The 23,615-nt window shown below is 39.3% G+C and overlaps 1 protein-coding gene across 1 annotated transcript in view; it reads right to left on the reverse strand.

Moving 5' to 3' along the window:
* gpc6.S (glypican 6 S homeolog) overlaps window positions 1-11,426 on the reverse strand; it is a 594,694-nt gene extending 583,268 nt beyond the window's left edge. The window contains exon 1 of the mRNA XM_018249884.2: window positions 10,699-11,426. Coding sequence (XP_018105373.1) covers window positions 10,699-10,852 — 154 coding nt within the window. The 5' untranslated portion in view covers window positions 10,853-11,426. The remainder of the gene's footprint in view (window positions 1-10,698) is intronic.
* Window positions 11,427-23,615: the final 12,189 nt, after the last annotated feature.

Below are 23,615 nucleotides of genomic sequence, written 5' to 3' on the forward strand. Positions count from 1 at the left end.
GAAACAAAGTAATTTTGTCGCATAGTGTAAAAAAACAAGATGGTGACCTGGCTGGGTTGTTCTTAAAGGAAAAGGAAAACTAAGTAAGCCTTATCAGAAAGGTCCATCTAAATGTACAAAAGAAACACAAAATTTCTTTCCTTCTATTGTGTACACATGGGCTTCTGTATCAGACTTCCTGTTTTCAGAAAAACCTCCAGGGCTAGGGCTTGAGCATGCTCAGTTTGCTCCTCTTCCCCCCTCCCCTTCTCTGCTGTAATCTGAGCCCAAAGCTATAAGTGAGCAGGGAGAGACTCAGGCAGGAAGTGATGTCACACCAAGCTAATACTGCAGCTGCTTTCCTAAACAAACAGAGAGCTTCTAGGGCTTTTTACTCAGGTATGGTAAAACATTCTACAGAATAAATATAGCATTCTAGCTTGGACTATTGCAGCTAATCTATTGGCAATAAAATGCCTCCGTAGCTTTCCTTCTCCTTTAAAGTGAAAAGTTTATTTAGTACTGGTAAAATGTGCTATAGAAACATGTTTTTTTTACCATTTACAATTGAAATATATTATTAGCATAGCATTCCCATCTCCCTACTGTTTCATGTGAAAACCCATTAAGAAGCAGCCTTTAAACAGGCAATGCCAGTTAGTGAAACAAATAAATATCTTCTGTCCTTAAGAGCTTTCACACTTTGTTTACACATTCAGAGATATGTCCCCACAATCTAAGAACCCTAAAATGCAATCAAAACATAATATAAATGGCCCAATTCGCTATTACAAAATGGATTACTATGGTCCCTACCCTTATACATTGGTACAGTTCTTCCTAGTTTCCATAATTCTGAAAACACACTTATTGGGTCACATGAACCTGCAAGTACTGAGGAAATGTCACTTCTCCAAGAGAAGAAACAATTATACTGCCAGGAAAGTATTCCCGAGGAACCTATTTGTCTTTCTATATACATTCTATATACTAAAATAATGTCTTAAAATGAGATAAAATACCAAAATCTTCTGAAAATTGCATAGTGGTTAGCTTTTCAGTGCCTGGGTCCTAGTTTGATTCCAGCCACAGAACTGCAGGGAAATTGTATTTTTTCCTTGTGCTTCTGTGGGTTTCCTCTGGGTACTTCACTCCAAAAGTGTACAAGAAGTTTAATTGGCTGCTAATAAAACTGATGGTAGTGTGTGTGTATATGTGATAGGGATCTCAGACTGCAGGTTCCCCTGAGGCAAGGACTATTGTGAATGATCTAGAACTGCTGTGGAATATGTCAGCGCTACATAAATAATAGATGAAGGACAATAATAACAATTAATGTGCTGGTCCCTCTTATTTTTGCCACTCACCCCCCTGAAATCAAACCTGTCACATAGCTGCTAATAACATTTCTGGGATCATTGTCTGCTTAAGTTGTGTCCTAGCTGGAAAGGTGCATGGGCTTAGTTCTGACAACACCCAAGGCGAGAAATGAAAAACAGCAGATCCCATTTACAGATTAAAAATGATGGCTGCAGAAAATATCTCAGCTGAAAACTATAGAGCAGCTGCAAATAGATGAGAGCTGTTCTGTGCATAGGCAAGAACAAGTAGAAATAACACAAGAATTCCGGTAGAATAAAAGTATGTTTTAGCTTTGTAATAAAAAGTGACTTATTTTTCGGAATGGGCTGTGAAACTTTTTGACCAGGTAAAGCACTTTGAAAACTTTAGTGTTTTTGTACAAATGTATGATTCTCACAACAGCTAATTTTAACTTTTCTCAATTAGAAAAGAAAAAGAAAAGAGGTTGCAGTAATGGAAGTAGTAAAACTGCAGCTGTCTTTAGTAATAAAAATTCAGAATTACATTAAACCTCTGCTAGAAATTTGCTTGAGATGATAAGGAAAAAAGTGATATGGCTAATATTTATTTCAGAAAAAGATAATTTTTCCAACAGAACAGTATTATGCACAAATTGCTAAATCAGTTAATTGGACTGTTTGAATGAGCTAAACCTCACATTCATAATCCACATTGAATCAATATGTTCTCCAAGCAGGGGGTATTTTTCACAGGGAGTCTATGATTCCAGAAATAAGCTTAGTGCAAAATTAGCAAGTTCATTTCTTTAGGAAATCTTTATGGAGAGAATGTTTCATGGAACAGTTGGCAAGTGTGCCCCCCCTGCCATGACAATAAAGAGGAACAAAGAGGCACATTGCAGAGCTTACATATGCCAGGCCTGGGCTATCAAGCACTTCACTAGAGTTTAAGGGGCAGATTTATCAAAAGTCGAGGTGAATTTTCGAATGAAAAAAAAAATTTGAATTTGATTTTTTGTGTACTTCGACTAGGGAATAGTCCAAATTCTTTTTGAATTTGAAAAAAATTCAAATATCTAAATTTATCATGTTCTGTCTCTTTAAAAATTCGACTTCAACCATTCGCCATCTAAAACCTGCCGAATTGCTGTTTTAGCCTATGGGGGACCTCCTAGAACCTATTTGGAGTCAATTGGAGGACTTTGAAAAATCAAAGTTTTTTTGGGGAAAAACTTCTAATCAAAATTCGATCAGATTCCTTCATTTCATTCGATTCGAATTCAGCAGAATACGGACCTATTCGACCAAAAAATACTTCGACTTAATTTCGGTAGGTCTTTTTGAATTCTTTTTGAATTTGAAAAAAATTCAAATATCTAAATTTATCATGTTCTGTCTCTTTAAAAATTCGACTTCAACCATTCGCCATCTAAAACCTGCCGAATTGCTGTTTTAGCCTATGGGGGACCTCCTAGAACCTATTTGGAGTCAATTGGAGGACTTTGAAAAATCAAAGTTTTTTTGGGGAAAAACTTCTAATCAAAATTCGATCAGATTCCTTCATTTCATTCGATTCGAATTCAGCAGAATACGGACCTATTCGACCAAAAAATACTTCGACTTAATTTCGGTAGGTCTTTTTAAATTCTAATTTCAAAGTTTTTTCAATTCGAAATTCGACCCTTGATGATAATTATGCCCCTAAATGTACTATAATATTGCTTGGCAAACTACACCAACACTAAATAGACACTAAAAATTATTATTTACTTTGATTCTGGGAAAAAAAACTTCAGACGTGCAACCCACTGAGACATCATGCTGCCTATTATTATTACAAATTACAGATATCCATGATAAAGAGCTTAGTTTACAGTCTTGTTGGTCATGGGCAAATGACAATTTGTCTGGAGCTCTATAAAGTTCACACTCAATGCACCTGACCTGTACCCCCTACTTGTACACATGTCCTGCCAAATTACTGTGTCATACTTGAAACTCACATGTTCATGGAAACAGTTTACACACATACCAACCACTACACATCTAAGATATACGATATGGCAATACACACAGGGCCACCATAGAGAATCACAGGGCACCATACTAATAAGTTAGCAGGGCCCTACCCCTAGGCAACCCCAAATACTAACCCATTGGTCACTTGGGCTCCAAGGGGAAGATCCCTGCCAACAAGCAGAATATAGCTACAATGAAAGAAAATGAAAAATGGCCCAAGCTCACACGGTCATGTCCCTGTTCCACCCCAGGCATGCATCATTTTGCCAAAACCGCACACACAATCCAAGCAATTGAAATTGAAATCAAAATGACATGTGCAATAGCCATATAAGCAGCAGCTTTCTCTGTTCTGTCCAGGGTAGAATTATAGATAGAGTTTTGTGTAGATGTTGAATGACCAGGTTAATGTATATGTGATGGGCTACATTTGTAAAAAAAATACATTTATACACGTAAGCAGTGTCAAGTCTCCAAGTGGACTGTCTGTGGCATGTAACGTTATCTTAAGTTCACTTGCCAGGGGCACCCAGGGTTAATAATCCTGCTACTATCCTTGTTGAAACATTCCACTGCTCACTAGTTAACATCACTCCGTGAATAAGCTATTCCGACATTAGTTACACCTACTGAGGCCCACCTTCACCAAAGGATCTGAGTACTATCTGAGTGCAGAGCCACATGGGTAATCTGTTTTAAAAGACACCTGGGCAATTTGGCATGACTGTGCACCCTGAGGTGGCCTTACCATTGACATATGGGGACTTTTGAACTGTAGGGAACTATAACTATTCTTTCATGCCAAAAAATGGTGCCAAAAGAATTCATTAAGAGCTCAATTGTTGTCCTTACATTTTTAGAAAACAAAGTAATAAGAAAGATGTGAAAAAGGTGTGTTTTAGTACTTTTGTTTTTTAGGCATCAGACCAATGCCTAAACGTATGCCTTTGTTTTACCCCTCAATAGAACAAATTCAATCAACAAAGAATTTCTGTCTAGAAAATTGTGTAAAAAAACCAAACACCAGAATTTTACATTTGCCTACATATTTGTATAAATTACAGTAATTTATAGTAATTTTACAGATAAAGATATATGTTTAATATGCACCAACCCAGAAGTTCAGTACATAGGCATCAGAACTGGGGGGGCACAGGGGCCGTGCCCCCCCCCTGAATTTTCCTCCCGTCTGAAAGGGTTTTTTTTGTACAATTTTGTTTTTGCATGTTTTTTTTTCCTGTTGTGTGTCTATGTAAAGGAAGCCCCACCTGCCTCAGAGAAGGAGCCGGGAAGAGGAATCGGGCTTCGGACAGTGGCAGTGCGCAACTACGGAGGAGCAGGGGGTGCAACTGCACCAGGGCACGCTCCCCCGCGGCCTGACAGAGATAACGCCCCGCCATAGTATGAAAAAGCGCATCTTGAAGGGTGGGGAAGGAGGGGGCGCACATCCCCGGGCCTGGAATCAACTAGATCAGCATGGGGTTGGTGCAATGCCGTGCTGGCCTGTACACTGAGCTGAGGTAAGTCAAGAGGGGAGATTCTCAGCACATTATTTTCACCACAGTAGTTCAGGGATGTGCCCTTTGTCAGACATATGAAACATACACAACATGTAAACAAACATAAACACAGTAAATTCAATACTGGACTTGGTCTTCTGGGGGCATTTATACATGGAATTGCACTGTGCTATCCTACTCTGAATTCTGGGGGTATTTATACATGGAATTGCCCCTGTGCCATCCTTCTATGAACACTCCCTTTGGACTCCACCCACTCTCCCGTGTGCTTTCACTGAATTTTCACAAAAATCAAACCATAGCAGGGGGGGCAAATTTTGCTTATGTCTGGCACTGCAGGAAAGGGGTATTAACACCACATGTACAATTTTAACTAAGAGCTGTGAATGCTGGCAATACAAGCACATTATGGGGAAAAATATTCTGGCACTTAAAGTATATTATATGCAGAGACTGAGGTACTAAAAAGACATACAAAGGAGCAGTAGGTACTGACCTCCCAAGAACATAATATAGAGAAGGCACCATTGTTCTATGGGCCCCCCCCCCCTGCCAATACCATCTTCTGCTGTCTAATGTTCAGTATTACCTTTTAACAGTAATGTTTAGCTTATCCTTTCAGTGACACTCACATATTCAGTATGTCCTGGACAGCAGTATGAAAAGCTAAGTGTAGTGGCTGTTGGAATGAGGTTTGTCTCTCATAGAGGTCGATGCTGCAGGACTGATTATTAAAATGTGTTTTAGATTGCACTGATATCTGAGCTGCTATGTAAAGTATATCTGAATACATTTAGTTTGCATTGTGACACTATATGGTATAGTATGAGTCAGCCTCTAAGCGCAGGTAACCAAGTAGCTCAAAGCATGTGCTATGAACCAGGAGAAAAGATGAGGGGGATTTACTGGGGACATTTAGGGAGGCACAGATCTTCACTGCAAAAAGGCTGTGTTTGCCTTGGATTATTATAGAACACCCAAAACCTAAAGTGAAGCATACTGTATTTAGCCTACTTTAAGCTTTATGGTGACCATAAATGAACAGATTTAAGCTGCCAATTCGGGCCATTCAGAATGATTTGGCAGTTCATCTATGAGGTCCTCTGATGGGCCTACCTGACCGATATCTGGACGAAAATTAGGCCTCATGGGCTCATTAATGTGCTACTCCTTCCAACAACCCCTATTCCTGTCATTGCCATCAGAATGCTTGGCCCTAGGTCCAAATGATTGGATAAGCACATTATCGCCCACCTTTGGAAGAACCACTCATTTGCGACCTTGCCAAAAAGCAGACCTTATGTATAGTCACCTTTAGTTCTCCTTTAATATGACAACATTTGGGGCCGAATGGTGATGTCATCAGTTAAAATCAGTGCTTAGTAATCAATGTTCCCTCTAATTCCTTCTCGGTATGTGCGCAAAAAATTATTTTGTGTCCACATTTTCAACTTGTGTGCACAGTTTTTTTTTTTTTAAACTGTGTGCTCAGGTGAGGATTAATACAAATGTGTGTATATTTGCACAAAATTATTTGTGCGCACCACAATTTGTTGTGTGAGCTGCCCTCAAAATTTGTGTGTGGCACATCTTAGAATAAACATTTGTAGTAATGTAATTTCTGTCACATGGCTGACACTTGTGTATTATAATAAATGATGTACATCCATTTGTACAATATAAGGATTTTAGAAATCTCCTCAGATTTCCATGAGAGAGAAGCTGTGGGGAGGGGGAGAGAACAGTCTGTGAGAGATAGGGCTGTGAGAAAAGCAGTTGAGAGGGGAAAGGGAGAGAGATCAGTTGTGAGAGAAGCAGCTCTATATTTTTTCTGCCATGTGTTCTAGGGCATTACAGCCAGAACTATATATTTGTGTTTGGGGTGTTAAACATTAGTAGTAGACAATGCAGTTTTGCTTCTCTGTATTTGGGGGACAGTAAACACTGAATTTACACTGATATGAATTCTAGGGGCATTACATATGAAGGTGGCACTGCATCTGAATAGATACATTGTGGGGTCATTAAACATGCGCTCAAACTGTGTTCTTGGTGTTTTAAACATGAAGTAGGCACTGAATTTGTATTCTTATGTGCTCTAGCCTATGCAGTCATTAAATGCTGGGGGACCATGAGATGTGCTGTTCCTGGTATGTTCTGCCACCCAGCCCAGGTATGTTCTGTCCACAGAGTTGTTTTAGGGTCATTTGTTTAGCTGTGGAGCATGAAACTGCAAATTGTCGATTAATGGGTTATGTCAATAGACTATCAGCTCTGCACCAGGTAAGCGGCCTTTCCCACCTGTAGTCTCCTGTTTAGCAGATTAGCATTCCATGATGTTGATTTACAACTATGTCATACTGTAACTCACTGAGAAGAGCTGAAGCTGCCAACACCAGGAGTTACATTTGCTACTACATGTATGTACAGTATATATCAACATAACTGTGTGTTATTGGCCATCGGATTATATTTTTCCTCTTCATACTTTCTGCTACAGATACTAGCCTCAGGCTCTTATTATCTGTTATCTTTATTTCCAGTGCCATATGTTGCATATTCATATTGTAAAGTGGCAAACGCAATCTACTCCAATTCATAGGGAAAAAAACAGCTATCACAAGGAACAGACGTGAGCAGTGACATAAAGCTACCATGCGTCGCATAATCACGAAAACAAATGGCACATCTAACCAATATCATATTCAGAAACAAATTAACACATTCATACTAAATTGCTTAAAGGAAATTATGCTTGAATAAAGTCATAGCCTAGAATACAATATTAACAATATTTAAGCAGCTGAAATGCATATTAAATGTACAAGTGACAGGTAGGAATGATTTGGGGCTGCAGACACAAGCTGGTTGATTTCAAACTTCATGTAACAATGGAATGGTTATTGCTAGTGATGGGCGAATAAATTTGCAGCGAATTTCCGGGTTGCGTCGCAAGTGACTTAAATTTCCCGGCGAAAAATTTGCTGTGTCAAAATAGTCGCGCACATAAAAATTGTTGCGCTTCAAAATTATTCGGACGTCCATTGACTTTAATGCATTTGAACCAAATAGTCATGCGTATCGCTCGCGTCAAAATTATTTTGATGCCCATTGACTTCAATGCGTTTCGCAGATTTTTACAGTTTCATGATTAAATATGTACCTACACCTGCACTCCATGAAGGCAGCATGGAGGTTACAGGCCGGTATTACAAACTGAAAAAACATTACACAGTTCTAAGCCTCTATAAGTGGTTGATGAGAGTCACTTGATTGAACTGCTGAAAAACAGCTATTTGGACAACACTAGCTGTAAATGGTAATACAACTGCAATTGTGTATCCTTTTTATTAGTGTTGGGGTGGAAATACCTTCAGTTGTCTCAGATCAGATTCTGGTGTCTTATATTGTCCGTCAGTATCTACTGAATGCCACAATTTCAACAAAAAAACACAAAACAGGTCACTCTCCCATTGAAGCTGTCACAACATGAAATCCCAGACACAACACTGTATATCAGAGAAAAGCTGATGGCAGATCTGTGATTACAGGGAAATATAAGTAAAAGCAACAGTTAAACATGCTGAAAGTCAGAAGACGTTTATGGCAAAAGGATAATCCTGTTGTCAGACTCATTTCATTCAGCTCTCAATAATGTGAGTGGCTGGCGGGGCCTCAACTAGATAAAACTGGAAGTACTTTTGTCCAGATATATACCAAGTGTATGTCGGCCCTCCAGCACATCCATTTAGGGGTTATGTGTTCCTTCCACCTAAACAAATAAGCAAGTAGTCCTGTAGGGAGGAAATGGCTTATGCTACAAAGATGCCGCGCAGCATGGGAACAGAAATCCTGAATAATGTATTCTAGAGAAATGTCTTTACTCGAGACTTCAGAAACATCTTGCCTCAGGGGCTCCTTGGTAGATAGCATAACCCTATCTGAGAACATGACAGCCAATGATGATGTAGTGCTGCACACACAAATTAGCCTATAAGGCAAAAAGTTCTATAAGACAAAGGTGGAAATAGGTGACACTGATTATGTTTCACCAATAGAAAAATTCAACAAGGTAAAGAATTGACTGATGGCCCTGTGTAACCAGCAAGTGGGATACGTTTTCCCACAGCATCTCAAGCCTTTTAGTAAACCTTTAAAATAAGTGAATGTAAAATTGATGAGGGGACTATTCTAAACACATTTGTAATTTCCATTCATTATTTATTTTCTTTTTATTTCAAGATATTAAGGGATACATGTACTGTTACTATGAATGAATTTTGTTACAACGGCGCCACCTGCTGGTTATTTTCATATTAACAGCACATGTATCCCTCAATAGCTTGGAATGAAAAGGAAATAAATAAATAATGAATGTAAATGACAAAAGTGCTTAGAATAACACTCTCGTCAATTTTACATTCACTTATTTTAAAGGTATACTTATCCTTTAAGCATGAAAGTATAATTGGTCGCACGTGCTGGTATCCCCAGTGCAACACTTTCTCCCTATAGCTGGGATACCAGTAGTGTATTGCATAGTATGTACTGACAATCTCTTCTGAGCACAGAGAGACAAGACTGCAATTCATAACACAAACAATGCTCTATTAAAGGAGACATAGAGGATAAATTTTAGAAAAAAACTAATTTTGCAGGCAATTATAAGTAATATATGGTGTTGCTTTTACATTATGTTAAAAATTATTATCTTTTAAGATAGCCCCTTTATTGGAGCTCCCCATATGTTCTCTGGTCCCTGTCCCTGTTTCAAATGAGGCGTGGGCGTGTCCTAACTGTCCATGCCAGAAGCACAATAGGAGGGGGACAGCCAATCACAGCCTGCAGTCGCACAAGCAAAGACAGGCTTCAGTTCCTGCTAGCTGCTGATTGGTTCCTGTCCTTCCGCCGGCTCCTCTGCACAGCCTGGGAATTCAGGGAGCAGGAAGTGGAAGAGAAAGGAGGGATTATTAGGGCTTTTGCAGAAATATTCAATAGCCTGTAACAATACTTTTTAGAGAATTCAACCCCCGTAGGCGCAAAAATCCCTCCCCCCTCCCTCCTCCCCCCCGAGCAAATGCCCCTAACTTGTTACTTACCCCTCCTTCTAGGTCCTCTCCAGCAGAGTTCACTGCAGCCATCTTCTCCTGAGCGCTCTTCTTCCTATAGTCATCAGCATTTGGTGGCGCATGCGTAGTAGGAGGCATTTGCCGGTTCAGATCTACTGTGCATGCAGCGAAAGTCACAAAGTTTCCCAAAAAGAAATTGGAAACTTTGTGACTTTCGGGCGCATGCATAGTTGGAGGCATTTGCAGGTACGGAGCTACTGCGAATGCGCCCGAAAGTCATGAAGTTTCCGATTTCTTTTTCGGAAACTTTATGACTTTTGGTGCATGCACAGTAGATCCGAACCGGCAAATGCCTCCAACTGCGCATGCATCGCCAAATGCGGATGACTATAGGAAGAAGAGCGCTCAGGAGAAGATGGCTGCCGTGAACTCCGCTGGAGAGGACCTAGAAGGAGGGGTAAGTAACAAGTTAGGGGCATTTGCTCGGGGGGGGGCTACGCAGGGGAGGGATTTTTGCGCCTAGGGGGTTGAATTCTCCTTTAAGCACAATTTGTCTATAGCTAAATGAGTATAACGCACTGGTACATTATTATTTTTTTACACAAAAGGTCTCCTTTAATAACAAGAGATGCAGCTGGATTAATTAATTATAGGGATGTGCAACTTTGTAGCAGTAGTAGAGAGGCAGTAGGTTGGATATCCCCTGGGATGTAAAATGCAAAACAGAACAGAGAAGAAAGCAAAGAGGAGTCAATAGAGCATTAAGGAGGAATGAAAGCTGAGCGGTACCTGCTATCTCCTGGTAGGGGACACTGGCCAGGCTGAATCCCTTTGCGCTGTACGCTTGTCTCACCTCACTGCAGCTCCGACTTCTCACATCAGCCCCGGCGCAAAGTGACAGCAACATCGCTCCCCAGCACAGCGCCGGCTCCATCCCAAACATGCTGATAAACACGATAATCCAAAGGGACAATTCCTCCACACGCAATCCTACAATATATCCAAGTGAGGTACTTCCACTGCGATGCCAAACAAACGCCCCCCAAACCCAAAGGAGAATTAAAAGCCCCTCTAAGTGCAGGAGATGAGAGAAAAGCGCCCCCTAGGCGCTAAGTGCGGAGAGGGAAAAGTTTTCACTATACAGAGGCTCATCCAGGAATCCGAAGCTTATTCCTAACATGGACTGTGTGCGACACATTGGCACAATCGGGCATAGATGCTTGCGACGAGCTCGGCTGGTGCCAGAGACAAGGTGTGAATATTCCAGGGCAGTCAGACAGCGTCTGGTCAGTGAAGAGCACGGGGAACTTGAGCTAATCACAGCTGCTACTGTCTCCTCACATTGGAAGGCAAGAAATCCCGGACTGAGACAGCCAAAGAGACGCACGACACTCGCTCTGCTGCGATCCAGGAGCAGCCAGGCTACCCGGGAAACGTGGAGTGGATTCTCAGCAGTGATGATCACGTCCCAGCACCAGGGAGCTTCCCTTCATACACCGCATGCTTCTATATTCACTTGATCAGCCGCTTGTCTCACACTGGCGACTGCACGTGAAAAGAAGCTGCAACACAAGATGCCATTAATATTCTCCCCAGAGACAAAATAGCTCCGGCTGAAGCTTTGGAAACAGTAACCTCTTTCCCTTTCATAGTGGGGTTAGAGCCAGGGATTTCATGGTCTGACAGTTTCTATAGGAGATTCACCTGGCCTCTATTATTTGCTGATTTTATTTTATTTTGTTTGCTGACAGCGACGATGCAAAAGTAAAGACACCAGAATCTGAGAAAAATAAAGGCTCCAACACTAATACACACTCCAACAGTAATAGAAAGGACACACAATTGCATGTGTACAGCCGCAGGGCAGCCATCAGGGGGGGACAGGGGGGAGAGTTGTAGGGGGCCCGAGGGTAAGGGGGGCCCTGGCCACGCCACACTTACTTGATTAGCCAGGCCCCCCATCTTTCTGAGAGCTGCTGACTTCGGGAAGGCATGGATGTTTAAGGGGCCCTGGCCACCAATTTTCTTATAATGTGGGGGGGGGGGGGGCGCCCTGGCCACCAATTTTGGCCACCAATTTTTTTTCTCATGTGGGGTCCTAGCCACCAATATTGTTTATGGGGGGGGGCCCTGGCCACAAATGTTTTTTTTATGGGGGGCCCTGACCACCAATATCTTTTTATTTTTTATTAACATGTGGGAACCCTAGCCACCAATATTTTTTTTTGTTTTTTTACTGTGTGATGGGGAAGGCGGACCTGTAGGCGGGACTTGCGGTTGGCGCAGCCCAGGGGGCCCAGGAAATGTTGTCGTATGGGGCCCAGCGATTTCTGATGGTGGTCCTGTGTACAGGTATAAATAGGATCCCTTATCCAGAAACTCGATATCCAGAAAGCTCCGAATTACGGAATGGCTCTCTCCCATAGACTCCATTTTAATCAAATAATCCAAATTTTTAAAAATGATTTCCTTTTTCTCTGTAATAATAAAACAGTATATTGTACTTGATCCAAACTAATATATAATTAATCCTTATTGGAAGCAAAACCAGCCTATTGGGTTTATTTAATGTTTAAATGAATTTATAGTAGACTTAAGGCATGAAGACCCAAATTACGGAAAGATCCATTATCCGGAAAACCCCGTCCCGAGCATTCTGGATAACAGGTCCCATACCTGTATTACAATTTACATGTAACTTTACCCAATCAGCTGTTTAGCAGCAGTTCATTTAAGTGACTCATTAAAGGGGAACTGTCGCGAAAATGAAAATGTAATATAAGCTTCGTCATACTGAAGTAAGAAGCTTTCTAAATTCAATCAATTAAAAATTTTGCATAGTTTCTGAAATAATCAAGTTTATATTAATGATTACTCTCTCCGCATCTGCTTCTCTTCATTCTGACTTCATACAGGAGTTGGGTGTCAGATGAATGATCCAATATATCTTATAGGGGGGCTTCCTTTCCTAGCAGATGTATTAGAACTCAAATAACTGATTCCAGTACAATAATAACGCCCTTTTGCAGAAATTCTGCATGTAGAGAGACGATTTCTGGTGGTTTTAATAGAGTGAGCTTTAATACATCTTCTAGGCAAAAGGAGCCTCCCTATAAGATATATTGGAACACTCGTCTGACACCCAACTGCTGAATGAAGACAGAATAAGGAGAAACAGATGCTGAGAGAGGAATAGTGAATAAAAACTTTATTATTTCAGAACCGATACAGAATTTTTAATTGATTGTATTTAGAAAGTTTCTTATTTCAGTATACTGAAGCTTATATTAAATATTCATTTTCGCAATAGTTCCCCCTTTAACCACTTATAGAAGTTTAGAACTGTGTTATGTTTTTTCAGCTAATACTGGCCCTGTAACATGCATGCTGCCTTCATTGTAGGCACATGTTTAATCATTGGCAATAACTCATTGCATTGTTACATGCAGTATGAAATCAACTGGCTTGTGTCTGCAGCCACTAATCATTCCTACCTGTCATTTCACATTGAGGGGCCCATATACTTAGCTCGAGTGAAGGAATATAAGAAAAAATACTTCGAATTTCGAATGGTCTTCCAGTGGCTACTTCGACCTTCGACTACTACTACGACGATTCAAACTAAAAATCGTACGACTATTAGACCATTCGATAGTCGAAGTACTGTCTCTTTAAATTCTTTGACCCTCTACTTCGCCACCTAAAACCTACCGAGGCCAATGTTAGCCTATGGGGAAGGTCCCCATAGGCTTCCTAACAATTTTCTGATCGAAGGAATATCCTTCGATCGATGGATTAAGATCCTTCGAATCGTTCGTTTCGAAGGATTTAATCGTTCGATCCAACGATTATTCCTTCGATCGTTCGATCATTAGAATAGCGCTAAATCCATCAACTTCGATATTCGTAGTCGAAGGATTTCAATTCGGCAGTCGAATATCGAGGGTTAATTAACCCTCGATATTAGACCCTAGGTAAATCTGCCCCTTAATATACATTTCAGCTGCTTAAATATTGGTAATGTATTCTAGTCTATAACTTTATTCAAGGGAGTATTACTTTTAAGCCATTGAATATGAATGTGTTAATTTGTTTCTGAATGTGATATTGTTTAGATGCACCATTTGTCTTTGTGATTATGCGACGCATGGTAGCTATATGTCACTGCTCACGTCTGTTCCTTGTGATAGCTGTTTATTTTCCCTATGAATTGCAGTAGATGGTGTTTGCCACTTTATAATATGAATATGCAACATATGGCACTGGAAATAAAGATAACAGATAATAAGAGCCTGAGGCTAGTATCTGTAGCAGAAAGTATAAAGAGGACAAATATAATGTGATGGGGGCCAATAACACACAGTTATATTGTGGCATATATATATACACACTTATATATAATGTTTCTTTTGTACAGGCAGGCATTAAGAATACAGGTATGAGGCCTGTTATCCAGAATGCTTGGGACCTGGTTTTTTTGGGGATAACAGATCATTTGGATCTTCATACCTTAAAGTGCACCTGTTGGGTAAAAATGTTATCTCTAACCAAAGCGAGTGACCGAAAAATGGCTGGGAGCTCTCTCCCGGTGCGGTTAGCGTAGCGATGATTGGGGGCATTTTTTGAAAAAAAAACCCCAGACTGTTATCCACCTTTGGTTGGGGATAACATTTTTACCAGGTGCCCGTTAAGTCTACTAGAAAATCATGTAAATATTAAATAAACCCAATAGGTTTGTTTTGCCTCCAATGAGAATTAATTAGATCTTAGTTTGAATCAAGCACAAGGTACTGTTTTAGAATTACAGAGAAAAAGGTCATCTTTTTTTATTATTTTAATAAAATGGAGTCTATGGGAGATGGCCTTTGTAATTCAGAGCTTTCTGGATAATGGGTTTTGTGCATTGCATATCTGTGGCTTTACCCAGGCACCACTACATGGAAACATGATACATTAAGACTAATCTTTCTTTCTTTACACTGACACGGATGGAGAAGAAAGCAGGAATATCAGTCTCAACCAATTATTTTCTAAGTGCTTTATTCTTTATCAGGCTTAGGGGCATATTTATTAACATTGGAGAGACAAACATCACCAATAATGTTGCCCATAGCAACCAATCAGATCTTTTTTAACTTGTAGTTGACTGTTCAAATCTAATTGCTGATTGGTTGCTATGGGCAGCATCACCAATGATATTTGTCTCCAATGTTAATAAATATACCCCAAAGTGCAATATTTTGCAGCACAGAATCTCAACTGCTACTAACTGCTGTACTGTTCTATTCTGTTGAATATGAAGAAACTACATTGATAATAATAACTTGCCCCTATCCAAAATAAAAATGTACTTTAAAGTCGTACTTCTATATAGGCACCCGACGCCTATATATGTGCCTAGGGACAGCTTTAAAATTGGTGACCCTCAATTGCCTATATAATAGATCATCCTTGGCCTAAAAAAAAAAAAAAAAACCTCCCCAGCTGCCACTGACTTTCTATATAAAGTCAATAGCAGAGCTGGAGCAGTGAAGGGCTATCCAGCATGTTGTGCAGAAGTGATGTATTAGGTGACATCATGCGCAGTGAGCGTGACATCACTTCCACAAACTCGGGTGCGCACATACAGCTACTTTTGCTGAGGGTATTTCTCCAATGAAGAATGTTGGTTGCTGCCCCATAGCGTCCATGACTCTTTTGCAATCAAAACGTGCCATGCATCAGTCCCCTTAGGGCCCCTGCACACATGTCTTGTACCCACCATATAGTGGAATATTTGTGCATTGCCATTACTCCTAGATTAAAAAAAAGTCAGGGTCACAGTTTGCACTTGTGATTAATAAACAGGTGAACCCCCCCCCCTCCCCGGTGTGACTGTGTTCTGGCATCCCCTAGTTTCAGTGTCTGCCCACTAATATAGAGTGATGAATATTATACAAATGAATCATCCAATAATATATTGCTTTCAATGTATTCATTTGTTTCACTTTTTATACAACAGGGTGGGAAGGCACAAGACCCAGAAGTAGCAACAGCTAATACAATATAGTGATGTGTTACTTCAAGTTTGTCAGCCAGTATAAAGTCAGTGTTATGTTAATTAGGGTTCTATGGATATCCTCATCAATCTACATAGAAAGATCAAGTGGCGGTAACATACGCTGAACACAACTGAAAAGCCAATTCCTTGTGGGTAATTAATGTCACAATTATGAAATAAAATTAGATGGGAATTGAATCTTAATCACACATCTAATGTGTACTATAGCAACAGCTATCTAATTTCATTGCCATATATAGAATTACAAGAAGCAAGCCTATTAGCGGTAGTGCTAGTGATATAAAAATATATGTTACTAATCATATTATGTCACATATGCACCTACGCAAGGTCAGTAGACTCCAGGTGTAACTGAAGAAGAGAGAAAGTTATTTTTGCATTTTGCACGGGCAATGCTGTAAAATCTTGAATAAAAGGCAAAATAACACGAATCTTGAATTTTAATAAATGACCCCTTAGTCTTATTTAAAAAATATCTCCCTTCCATAGGCTAATGTCAACCTTAATGGATCCTCCACTGGTGGTTTAAAGCTGATGGAGAAACACCCATGACTACCAGATAGTGTACTTTTCATCTGCCATTTATTTTAATGACAATTGCCTGTTCCTATGAAGGGACAGACAGTTTTCTTTAAAGTAAATATCAGGATGCAAGGATACTATGGAGCAGCAATTCTTCACTGGTGGAATACCTCCAGTGGAAATTCTATTCAGTGTGACTCTAACTAAAGAAGTAGTGCAGAAATGCTGTACATTATATTTTGGGCTACTGTACAAGCCCAAGGCAACCACAGCCATTTAGCAGGGTATATCTGTGTCTCCAAAGATGCCCCAGTAGCTCCCCATCTTCTTTTCTGCTGATTCACTGCACATGCTCTGTGCTGCTGTCACTTACTGAGCTTAGGGATCAACTCAAAATATACAGTACACATAGAATACAAGTGTCTTTATATTAGACTGATTGATAATTAATACATATAATTACTACATGGCTGCACAGAAACCAGTGCATCTAGCATCAGAATTTAATAATCAGCCTTTCTAGCATCAGTTTATATTATAGGCTAACCTCATTTTCTGCTTAATAATTTGCAACGACCCCTAAGCTTAGCTTCTCAACAGCTGCTCAGAGCCCACTGAGCATGTGAGTGTCACAGACACTTTCCAAGATGGTGACCCCCTGTGACAAGTTTGAAGTCCTGGATCATTGCTGCTATTGACAAGCTGAAACTTTAGGCTGGTGCAATAAGTTCAGGATATAAAATATGATATCTTTAGCCATATTAATTTTAAGGGTTTAGTTCTCCTTTAAAGGGAAAATATACCCCCTTGCTTCTATAGATAGAGCAGCAGCCATGTTACTCATAAGAACTATTTTCACAGTGTAATGTATCCCCTCCTTCATTTAGTTCTACGTGTATGTGTCCCTCTACTTTCCATAGCGGGTGGTGTGCATATTCTCTGGAAAGGAGAATTATTTCACAATAGAACAAGCTAATGGAGGGGTTGGATCACTTTATAAATCGGAGGGGGGGGTGCAGCACAGGCAGACTATCATGGTTTACTCTTACTTGTGTAATAAGTTGTGTGTGTAAAAAATACAACATATATGGAAGTTCAGACAGTGTTTATGCACATTTTTTTACATAAAGCCTACTGGATGAGCCCATATCAAAAGGAAGGTATATTTTTCCCTCTAAGGGCAAAACCACAGCAGTGTAAATATTGTAGGTTTTCATAAACATTGTTAGCGTTTAGAAATCAAATGGTCCTCATACTGGGCAGTAAGGCTACAGAGCTATGGATAACATGGCACATTCTATTGTTTTAGACACCTTGGAGCAGATAAAAGAAATATATATGTTCCAAATTAGATAAAATGTCAGTGAGCTTAGGCCATACACTTTCTTGCACCAAGAGACCGCAGCTTTCAAAATGTTGCATCATGGGACATCATGAATTCTGAATTTCCAGTATTTTTCATTAGTGGTTAGACTGAGCTATCTGGCAGCCAGAAAACTGAGCAGATCGTCATCATTTACTGTTTCAGCAACTATTCTTTAAAATTCCATATGCATATGGAAAAGCCAAAGAATAATAATGGACATGTTGTTTAAATAACTAAAAAAGCCTCTGAAAAGATCTGAAAAAGCAATTTCTTTATGAAGAATTCAAAATCTAGGCAGAAGTGGAAGGAGACCACCAAACAGGACAGAGAGCAGCTCTAGAGATAAAGAAATGTTGAATTGGGCAGTCGAAAGGAAGGAAGGGGGATGAAAGAATGCAAAAAAACATGGCTAATTCCCAAGCATAATTGAGTACTTTTCCAGAAGTTCAATCTTTCACCCCCCGCTCATTTGAAAATTTTGTGAAACGAGAAAATTGACATCCGCTTCAATTTTAACGCCGGTATTAAAGTCAATGGACGTCTGAATAGTGTTGACGTGTGGGCTTTTGATGCAAGCAACAACTTTTTTGACCTTGCCGAATTTTTCCCAGGAGTTTCGCAAATTTATTCGCCTGCGGCAAAACACGGAAATTCGCTGCAAATTCAGGCCCATCACTAGACATCATCATTAGATATCAACTTGATATATATATAGTTTTAGAGGATAAGCACATAAGGCATATGAAAAGCTTGCTTCAAGGGTCTTGTGTCAAGAACACTGACAGTTGTTAAAGGGTATGCAAACCTCCAAAATGATGATGTTGCCTAATAAAAGAAATCGTCATTTAAAGCAAGTGGTTATGAAGTTATTAAATGTGAGTGCAATAAAAAGCTGTATTTGCCTGTTCCCCTGTTCACTTCTGTTTTTCACTTTTGTTACAAAACTCAACAGCAGCCATGATGCCATTCTCGCAACGCTTTGGTCCATAATCAGCTGACTTCTGCTACACTGTTTCATTAGACAGGACCACCAGTGGACAGAATATCAAGGGGTATAATCATATATAGAAAAAATACTTGGTATTTTGGCTTTTTGGAAAAGGCCATTAAAATACTCCTTATGATAATCTTTTAATGATCCATCTAAAGTTAAAATCATGATGGGTAAAAAAAAACACTGAAAAAGATACAAGCACTGATGCAAGTTGGTCTTTACGGCAACTGTATATGCAGCTTAAAAATATGCAGGTAACCTTTAAAACTAATATTGTAAAATGGATTATATAGAGAGGTTTCATATTTACCAGCAAATCCAGTTTTAACTATTAACGATGTGATTTCCAAAACCGTCTTGCAGACATTATCTTGATGGGGATAAAAGGAGGTGGATAATCAAATTAGTTCTTGGTTAAAAAAACAGAAGGCTAAATGTACTTATCAGTTCTCAAAGTTTCATTCTGTCTCTCAACATTAAAATGCACTGTAGTACAAGCAGCAGAGGCCAATGACAGGCATTTATCTTGATTTCAGATTGGTGCAAACAGCACATATTCCTCATCAGCACGGATGCATTTTCCTTCTGGGATTGTATGGCTTTTCTTAAAAAAAAAAATATTTTGAAGCATTTTCTATTTAGCTTTTTCAGAAAGCATCATATATCTTGTTTAGATAGGGTTATTCATCATTTCTAAAAACTCATAAGAAACACGGTTTTCTTTCTTTTTATTTTACAGTAAACTTCAAGCAGAAGAATCCTTGAAGTACAACAAATATATAAATAAGGGAGCCCTGGAGGCGACAGCTCCAAAGTTACTCTGTGTCAGTAAGTACAGTTACACTCCACTACAATGTACCTTTAATTAATGGGGTTCAATGCGTAAATGATTGTGGGGAAATTTGCAACTGCACTCAGTGTTGAACTGGGCCACCGGGACACCAGAAAAAAAAGGTACACTGTGAGGAGAACCCTCGTCTGTGGAATATTAAATGTGATATCCCCATCTAAGGTCCTGTAAGTAGGCACTTCAGCCAGATTGGTGAAGGCTGCTAGATTTAACCAGTGATGCACTGTCCATGGGAGAGGAACCCTTCCCGAGTGAACACGCAGTATAGAGTTGTGTACAAACACAGGGTGCTATTTAAACCTAATTTGAACTTATTGCACTATATACTGTTTCTGATTTCTCCATTGCCGTAGGCACTGATCCATTTCTTTATTGTGACCAGTTCAACCCTGACTGCACTTGTGGTTGTAATTGACCCTTTATGATTTATGGTGTCAATGTGCCACTTTCTGCAATTTTAGGCATTTAATTTATGGTTTACTAGATCCTATAGTTCTGGCCCTTCTGCCAAAGTCAATTCAAAGCCCAATCATGGACACACAATATGGGGTGGAACCAACTACTGAGGGTGACCAGTTAGTTATCCAAGGTGGGCAGTCAATGAGCAGTCAGTATGTTAAGGATGTTATGGCGATAACTTGTTATAGGATGCAGTTCTTATTTGTGTGGCTATTTATTATTTAGTATTCCTTATGTTGCTGTGTTCTGAAAAAACAGAATTTGAGATATGTTTGTATTTTCAGATGATCTTATTGTTAAAGATAGAAAATATCCTTTTATATAAAATCTAGCTATCATTGATTGCATAAATAGGACCCAGTATTGTTCTGAAAAGGCATAAAATAATTATAGACAGAGGAAAAATAAAAATGCATTAATGTCTAGTCTGTCCCGTCAAGACATTTGACTGCGTCTGTTTGGACATTGCCCAACTAAGCACTTAGAATCTGAATCAAATATGAAGATTTTATACTGTATACGGCCCTTTTCCCCTTGAATAATATTGTCCAAAAATAACATGTTTAACACCCCATTCACACAGTCTGAATTGGTTATGCAAGATGGTTATGAATAATGCATCCTGCTCATATTTAACCCGATCATCACTTGAGAAAGAGTTTGCAAAATAAATGTGTGAGTGCAAATTGACAGAAATGATCACTCAAGTCATTGAGAAATATTATTCATATCATGTGGCAAAAGGCAGTTCTGCATTCAGCTCACATACACTATTACTGCTCAGGTTTGGTTACATTATCATGATGGGCGTATCTGTGCCATTTCGCGTTGCAGAAAAATTTGCGAAACACGAAAAAATTTGCAAAAAGCATTGAAGTCAATGGGCATCACAATTATTTTGACTCGCTACTCTTTAGTCCAAATGCGTTAAAGTCAATGGGCGTCCAAATAATTTTGACGTGCAACAATTTTTTTGAACTTTTCCACTGCAAAAATGTTTGCTGGAATCGGGAGATTTGCCGCGAATCCATGCCTGGCGAATAAATTTGCCCATCACTAATTATCATGTTTAAAATACCAAGAACAAGTCAAACATGCATCCCACACACAGACATGCAGATTGAGTTTGAAAAATCTACAAGCAGTTTTAAAAAAGAACACAATTTGCATAAGGGAGAAAAAGAAGAGCAATTGTGGGAAAACAGTGAGGGGCCTATTTAGCAAATTGTGTAAATAAACCCCATATTGCTTCCTGAACACCAGGGGGCCCATTTACTTAGCTCGAGTGAAGGAATAGAAGAAAAAAAAACTTTGAATTTCGAATGTTTTTTGGCTACTTCGACCATCGAATTGGCTACTTCGACCTTAAACTACGACTTCGGATTCAAACTAAAAATCGTTTGACTATTCGACCATTCGATAGTCGAAGTACTGTCTCTTTAAAAAAAACTTCGACCCCCTACTTCGCCACCTAAAACCTACCGAGGTGCCATGTTAGCCTATGGGGAAGGTCCCCATAGACTTTCTAACAATTTTTAGGTCGAAGAAAAATTGTTCAAACGATGGATTAAAATCCTTCGAAACGAACAATTTTTCGTTCGATCATCCGATCAAACCATTTACGGTAAATTCTTCGACTTTGATATATGAAGTTGAAGGATTTACATTCGGCAGTCGAATATCGAGGGTTATTTAACCCTCGATATTCGACCCTATGTAAATCTGCCCCCAGGTATCACTTCTGTAAAATCCAGAGTATTCATATGAATGCATATTCATTTTAATGACTGTGAATCTCACTGTTAAATTGAAGCATAAAAAGATGGCTAAAAGATGTTAGCATTGCCATTGTTATACCACTTGTTAGGTTGGAATTTTCTGACCCCCTAAGTTTTTCCCATTGGCTTGAGTGAGTTGTGACAGGGCTGAGATGATGTAAAATAATGACAGCATTTGGGTGTTGTATGACGCACAATTCGGTATAAGCTTTTTAGATACACCATTTATTTTACACCAGCTTTTGCATAGTAACTTTTAAACAGCGTAATAAATAAGCCCCACAAAACCTGACCAAACAGTATTGGCATTCAGTATTGGTTATCTGGCCCCGCACCCTCCCTGAATGCTCCCACCAGCATGCTCTCCCTTGCCACACCCCATTGCTTGATCTGTACACCAAATTCTCCATCACAGTTACTTGGTCCACATAGCTTTTGCTTGCTCCTCATTGCAGTTTCTTCTCCCTTTCCCTCCAACTGTGCCACCTCCCCCCAGTTCTGCCTTATGCACATGCCCATTTTGCCTACTCTAATTCTGACCCTGAAGCCCCTAACAGTGGCATACATGCCATCAGGTATCTGCAGTCCACTACTATCCAATTACATTACAGCTGAGAGTTGTAGTATGAATTGTAGCATAATAACAGCTAAGGAGGCAAATGTTTCAGATCCTTTATGGGATATTCAGTACATAAGACACAATTTATTGTTTGAAGAAGAAACACACACATGCGATTACATTAACATATTCTCACTGTTTTGCACAAAAAAAATCCATCATAGACACTTACCTAATTCTTTTATTCTTACCTAATTCTATTCTTTTATTCACATTCTTATAGTTTCGTTATTACATTCCCAATATCACAGACTCCATTTTATTCCAGGTATGTATGATCTTATGTATATATTCTTTACACATTTATGCACATTTGAATTCACACCCTAACTTGCACTCATACCCATGCAATCTTAGAATTGTAGTTTTAATTCCATCTGTTTGGCTCTCACATTCAGAAGTCCATATGAATGGAGCCTGTGAGGGAGATGTTCTACTGATCTCCAAAGCATTCCTAAAATATCTCTTGGATACAACAGCATGGACAGCACAATCATGTATGTCAATTTACTGTAGATAACTGGAGCTCATCTGCAACACTTCAATGCTTAGCTTTCAATTAGCTGCAGTATCATCAACTTATGGAGTGCCCAAACCCATTCCAAGGGTTGTAACATGTCTGCAAGAATGAAGATAAGTTGTAACTGTTAACAAGCTTCTAAATAATGAATACGTTTGATATACACTGTTACTTGAATATGCTGATATTTGAATAAAGCCAAGAAAATATGCAATCAACAAACTGTTTTGCTTGAATTTTTATACATATATATATATTAGTTAAATTCACAAATAAAACTGTAAACAAATTACTGCAGTCCAGTGCCATGAAGAACATTATTTTATATTCCTGGGAAAGAAAAGGGTAGCAATGCAGTAATATAATGATCACTTGTGGGAGTCAAAGCTCTGCGTTTTCTCCCTTATTAACACACTGCCTGCTTTTAACAAAAGCCAAGTACAATGGAATATCTGAAGAAGCAGTCGAATCACAAAGCCGTACTTCAGAGTGATTGTTCGTTACATCAGACTAAAGAAAAAGAAAACAGTCCCCACA

The sequence above is a fragment of the Xenopus laevis genome, chromosome 2S (assembly GCF_017654675.1).
Source record: "Xenopus laevis strain J_2021 chromosome 2S, Xenopus_laevis_v10.1, whole genome shotgun sequence".
In the NCBI taxonomy this organism is placed as follows: Eukaryota; Metazoa; Chordata; class Amphibia; order Anura; family Pipidae; genus Xenopus; species Xenopus laevis.